We start from the raw sequence: 6,832 nt of genomic DNA on the forward strand, positions 1-6,832 counted from the left end.
AAATATCATTCATATATATATATATATAATTTAGAAATAGATGCAATGTATCACACTGAGCATGAACCTACCAGAGTGAGAATAAAGATGCCTCCTACAGGTCCCATCTGCTGAGCTTGCTGTATAAGTGCACGTGCATCAGCGGTGGACTTGAGCGTGGTGGCCACCACAGAAATGTTAGCTTTGTAATACCTCTGAAGCATCGTGATCTTGTATTCCTGGTAGCCGGTTCTCACACCACGTCTGAAACCCGACAATGGGAGTGATAAATGTATTTCAATTTCCTTTCTCAATCGAAGTGTTTTTACGCTCCCATCAATGGACACGAAAGAGAGAGAGTGAGAGAGAGTGTGTGTGTGTGAGAGAGAGAGAGAGAAAGAGAGAGAGAGCACGCGTGAGAGAGATAGATATATATATAGAGAGAGAGTGTGTGTGTATATGTGTGTGTTTGTGTGTGTGTGAGTGTATGTGTGTGTGAGTGTGACAAAACCACATGGCATGCCTTACAATATTTTAGTCCACGCTTGTAAGCAAGCCCACCATACTTAGCCAAATTAATGTGGGTGCTTCGTTAGCTCAGTTGGTACCGTACTAGGCAACAGAGCGGATGGCTATGGTTTGAATCCACAACGGGGTGTTCTTATACTTGAGTTGCTTTAGGTTTTTTAAGTCTCTCCACCAATTTTGATTTGCTTCTATCGGAGATGGATATTAAACAAGGAAGTCTCACTTGTTAAATAGCCGTATGATGTTCAAAAGGGCGTTACTAGTACACTTTTACGACAATACCACCCACAACATCCACAATAACTATAAAAATCTTGTCCTGTCTTAACATACGACACCGTGTAATTTGGTGACAGCTTTTTTGAACCAGTAGACTATCCATCACTGGCAAGATTTTGGAGAAAATTAAATTTAATGCAATGCAATGTTTAATTTTTTTTAAAAACCTCTGTCCTCTTTCCTAAGCTTATCCAAGATCTCAGCAGGCAACATAAACTTGAGAAAAACGATATCTTGAAAAGTCTGGGACTTGTCAAACTGCTGTAGCTTGCAATATGGCGTGATTGTAGTGACTTTTAGTGGCATGCCTAAAGTGAACTACTGCGTTATGCTACACAAATGGGGACTAGTCTAAAAATAGGTTGTTTCCTTATGTGCTATGTAAAGTAAATCTGTTCTGTGGAATTATGTAAAATGAATATCAGATAAATTCCTTTTGGTTGCCACATAATGTTTTCAAAATTGAAACACAAAGCTTGAGAGTGAAGAAAATTATTATTTTTAAAAATTATAAAGTTTTTTCTTGGACCATCTTGTATTTGGCGTTGCCAGATATCAACCCGGTGACCAAAAGGCTGGTGGGCGCCCGTGAGGCTTTTATATTGTGTGGGTCCGAGACTGGTGGGTATCGGGTAAAAAAAATTGGGGAGGGGGGGGATTGGTTATCGGGTAAAAACAACAACGGTACGTCTACAGGTCCCTTGACACAAATAGCCTAGTTTCTGACCCGGCAGAAGTTTTCAGCTTGAACTTACGTAAAGTTCAAGTGGAGCTAGATGTGCATGTAACTGTTTTCACTCGTTTTCCCCTGAACGTGACAATTGTGCATGCCAGATCTAGATGAGTCAAGGTTGGCCACTGTTTGTCTATAGTCTCTACCAAGTGGCAAAACGGAAATTAGTGTCGCCAACCCGTTATACCGCCATCCCGTCTGTTCCGCTTACTTCATGCTCATCTCGAGGTAGGTGGTATAACGGGGTTTGACTGTAGATTGTAAATCGCGTTAAGCTTGCTGTTGAGGGAGCGGGAATATGCGCTATACAAACGCCATTTATTTGCTATTATTTAGTAGTATCTGGGTCGAAGTGCTTCTGTCTGAAACAGATGCTGAACTCAGGGACACACCTGGAGGTGAGCACGATGTTCCTGGCACCCCTCTGCACCAGCCAGTGAGCCATTTCCAGTCCAAACCCTCCAAGGCCACCACACAAGATGTACACTTTCCTGGGGTCACAGGTCACCCGTGGGTTGACGGGAAGACTCAAGGGTTGAGAGAGGAAGCTGTCGTAGAGCTCTTCCTCCCGAATCTAGGAAGAAAAAAAAAGGAATTGAATCAAGACTCACTAGGTATGAAATCTCAAAGTGAACGCAGGGAAGCTCATGGGACAGATGAGGCCACTGTACGTGAAGGTTATATTTGGTATTTATGGACAGATCATGTTACAACTTTTCCATAAAAGGCACGTTTTTTAAAATGAATTTAACTACATTTGTTGTGGAATCCCCCCCCCCCCCCAAATAAAATGATAATAATAATAATAATAATAATAATAATAATAATAATAATAATAATAATAATAATAATAATAATAATAATAATAATAATAATAATAATAATAATAATAATTTCAATTTAAAAAATCGAAAAACCGAAAAGAAGGAAATTTGTCAGAATTTGTCAGAACCATCAGAATGTATGACATGAAACAACTCCGGAAAATCGCCAAAAACCCACGGGTTTCCAGATGCCACTCTTCTTTAACAACCACCGCTTGTAAAACAGACGTTGCTGGGCACATTCTCAAAGCATGTATGTAAGTATTATAATAGAGGACGGAAACATGAGGTACCTGTATGACGACTTTTCCAAGCACCCTGTTCTCTGAAGCGGCTTTGAAGGCCTGGCTGATCTGTGCGGCCTCGTAAAGTGTGGCACCGATGGGCTTGATAACTCCTCTTTCCAGGTCCTTGCCCACACACTGGATGAGCTTGGCATGGCTGGCCTTGTCGTTGAGGATGACCACAGTGTCCACACGTGTGTACGTCATGTTCCTCTGCATCAGTTTGGCCGCTGAAGGCAGTAACAATATAAATGGATCATATTTTAGAATAAAACGTATAGCCCCCATCGACGCAATTTATATCTCTGAAAGAGCCTGTAAAGTCCAACCCGGGCTAAGAGGGATACAGCATCCCAGCAGACAGACAGATACACTAATTAATGAAAAAATCATCATACGAGAATCGAGCTCACGTCACCACAGACGACGTCTGTTAATATTCTAGACATCATAAAAAGAGGCGAAATAGTGAAATAAAATTCATAGATGTGTTTTACCAGTTTGCAACAGCAAGAAATAAGTCTTATTTGTTATAGAATGTTACAATAATCTCAAGAATACATTGAAAAGAAGGAAAAAACACGGTTGTTTTCCAACAGAGTACTTAGCGCTAAGAAAAGTAACTTAAAAGAAAAAACCCAAATTTTTATAGTCTTAAAAATAAATGGGAAATAGTAACGAGATAAGTGTGGTATTTAATGGTTGTTTGGGCACTTTCTTCAACCTTAGAAAAAAAGGTAAAGATAGTTCAAAACGGCATCAGTCTGGATACTTAGGATGTTTTTGTTTTGTGTGAAGTATCAAATACATGATAACGTTGGTTTACAATAATCACGAATGACTGCTTTTCATTTTGAACAATTTTCTTACAAAAAGAATCTCCGCCGCCCTGTGTTTCTTTTTCAAACGAATAGTCAACAGTACAGAGGCCTTACTTAGAAAAGCACCTTTAAAAAGGCTAAACCTGTATTATTGCTCTATTTCGGCCAAAGCCCTCCACAAGCGACAATAACGCACTCCAGATTCAAGTATTGATGAGGGAGGCTCTTGTGCCTTGTACGAGGTGACTCACCAAAGGCTTCCACAACCTTGCTGGTGTTTGTGCGTCCAATCTCCACGTACTGGCCGCAGCAAGCAAGGGAGGAGACACTTTCTTCAAAGAGCTCGTCGTTGGCACAAGGACTCAGAACCACGTCCACACCTACGGACACGAATAAATATTTAAAAATATTCATAGCACATCTTCAGGGTACTGTCAACAATCATTGTGGGCTTTGCATTTGGAAAGGGTTGTCATTAATCTATAAAATAGAATGGATTGCCCACATGGACTAAAGGTAAAGCTAGGGATGCTGAAGAACACAATTATATTTTTGCTTGTACACTGTGGCGGGCCACAGACAACCACTGACGTGGAATTGAGAGAAAGCAGTTCATATTTGAGTTTCTAGTCTCAAAGAAGCAACCCGTTACAAATTTTGCACTGAGAAAAAAAATAATAAATACGTCCAACTCATGACAGTGGAACAAATTTAGGTCTAATAAATCATGCAGAGTTGGAATCAGTGTTTTTGTCAACCGTTACAATTCTCAGCTCATATAAATTAATCTGATTCCAGAAGCACAGCCCATCCATACCTTGACCACTGGTCAGTTTCTCAATGCCGTCAGTGATACTTAGTTCCTGTTTCCTGAAGATAATGTGAGACTCCGCTAGTTTGGGGAAATATTTCTTCATATACTTCCTCTCCTCTTCTGACTCAATTGTGGTGTAGACAGTGGCGCCGACACTGAGAGCTGTACGGATGGCAGCCTAGGGGGTGAGGCAAAGAACGCAGGTAATTGAAACATAACCAGAGGGGCACGGGTATGGGTGCTGGGTAGCAACAAAAAAAACAGCCCAAAGTACACTGACTAAAACAGTGAAAGTGGTAATAGAAATAAAAAATTATTGGATAAGTATTGTTTAAATCAATGGAAGCAACATTACCATTCTCAAAAATGGTATTTTCAGCTGGAGCTTTGTCATGTGCTATAATATATGCAACGTCAATTACTTTCATTCCTGCACAAAGCTCGAGCCTATAGCCAAATACTGTCATATAATGAAATATAAGAGGTCTCAAACACACACACACGCACACGCACACACACACACACACACACACACACACACACACACACACACACACACACACACACACACACACATACAAAGAGACACTGAGGGAGATAGAGAGAGAGAAACACACACACACACACACACACACACACACGCACACACACAATATATATATTTATATTTATATATATATATATATATATATATATATATATATATATATATAAATATATATATAAAAGAGAGAGAGAGGAAAGAGATAGATAGATAGATAGATAGACAGACAGACAGACAGACAGACAGACAGACAGACAGACAGACAGACACACACACACACACACACAAACACACAGCTGGACTTACTGTCCCTGTAGCAGAGGCACCCGAATGCACCAGTATCTTTTGACCTTCTCTCAGTGGAGTCTTCACCACCAGAGCGTAGTAGACAGAGCAATAGGCATAGGGAACTGAAGCTGCGTCCTTCATGGTCCAACTGTCAGGAAGGTCCATCACAAGGCCACGTTTGTAGTTCAGACTTGTGGCCAAAGCCTGAGGCAGGGAGACACGCGAGTTGAAACGGGCTATTTTGAGAAATCTCTCTCAACAAAACTCATCGAATCTATGTGCAAAACTAGATATGGCCATTCTAGTTCTCATACCCATCAAGGAGGAGGGAGAGGAAAGTAAACAAACATAACAAACACTGAAAAAGGGATACAGTGTTCCAGCAGACAGATGCATATAAATTATATAGATCTACTTGATAAAACGACTCCCCTCTCTGGAATCAAACTCGGGTATCCGACACTGCAGACGCCAGTGCTTAGATTCAGAACAGAAAGCTTTCATACTAAAATATTATATTCAATCTTGAGGGGCAAACGTTTCTCTACACAAAGCCACATGCTTCATGGGAGAAAAACCCACAAAGAAAGTCGGACGAATAAAGAGCACAATAACATTGATGAGACAAAGACTCACACTGTGACCACACTATCAACACTCGTGAGCTTACCAAACCAGGGACAAGACCAATAACTCTAGCTCCGTTGCTGCGTCTGCCCACAAACTCGTAGCCGTAGAAGCCATGATTGAAACGCCACTGAAGGTCTTGTGTCTTGGGAATATTGCCTGACAAGAAAAGAAAAAAAATCCACAGTGAAATCATTCTTTTGACCCATCCCTTCTTTTTCGTACACCCCTCTAACAATTCTCATTTTAAAACGATGTATAGAAATAACGACCTTAACAACACATCTTTAAGAGTCTTGGATATGGGCAAATGATCTACAGAACGTATAAAAATGTTGGTGAGTCCTGTGCAGTTATAGGAACTGAGACTTTAACCCTAAAAGTGTTTGTTTATTTGCACAACATTCTACAGACGTGCAGCTAGTGAACAGTCTTGTCAAAGGCAATTTGAGAAGAGGTTGTGAATCAGTGATGATGTCTCCGAAATACAGTACACTTTCCTGTCCTCTTCCCCGGTTTTATCATAATCATTATATTATAAACTTTTTGGGAAACTTCACCACAAGTGAAGGGCAAGAGGCTGGTTGATAGCGAATGATGAAACAACAACAACAACAACAACAACAAAAGAACTCAAGAAGTGAAGGCAACAATCGAAGTTTAAAAAAGTTCATTCTACACTTTCAAGAAGAGGCTGACGATCTACCAAACATCCCGGGTATACTCTATTCGACTAACGTGGCTTACCCAGAGCCCACAGAATGTCTCTGTCGTTGACAGCGCTGTAGTAGACAGAGCAGACCATATCGTTATCTCTCTCCATGAAATCATCAATGGCTAGAGTCTCCTTTCCACTGCTGGCCCACAGAGCACTGCTTGGATCTCCAATCACAGGCACAGTCACATAGGCATCCGTGGCCCGTGCAGAGTTCTTGAAAGATGCTGAAAGGAGTATAGGGAAGAGGGAACAGTGGGGACGATTAGATAAGATACGAAATGATGAGATAGCATTTTATTTATTTTCACAAAAATAGATTTGCCACATACGCACATTGCATACGCCAACTTACGCGCACGTACACACTCACACACACACTCATACGCACACACA

At 40.8% G+C, this 6,832-nt stretch overlaps 1 protein-coding gene across 1 annotated transcript in view; it reads right to left on the bottom strand.

The window, feature by feature from the left end:
• Positions 1–71: 71 nt before the first annotated feature.
• Positions 72–6,832, bottom strand: part of LOC118477584 (fatty acid synthase-like) — a gene marked incomplete at its 3' end in the record, with an annotated part of 8,542 nt that continues 1,781 nt past the window's right edge. Inside the window, 8 exon segments of the mRNA XM_035969440.1 lie at positions 72–243; positions 1,912–2,093; positions 2,637–2,857; positions 3,700–3,828; positions 4,266–4,440; positions 5,113–5,298; positions 5,765–5,880; positions 6,469–6,663. Of these exon segments, the coding sequence (XP_035825333.1) occupies positions 72–243; positions 1,912–2,093; positions 2,637–2,857; positions 3,700–3,828; positions 4,266–4,440; positions 5,113–5,298; positions 5,765–5,880; positions 6,469–6,663 (1,376 nt within the window).

The sequence above is a fragment of the Aplysia californica genome, unplaced genomic scaffold, assembly GCF_000002075.1.
Source record: "Aplysia californica isolate F4 #8 unplaced genomic scaffold, AplCal3.0 scaffold00146, whole genome shotgun sequence".
Taxonomy (NCBI): Eukaryota; Metazoa; Mollusca; class Gastropoda; order Aplysiida; family Aplysiidae; genus Aplysia; species Aplysia californica.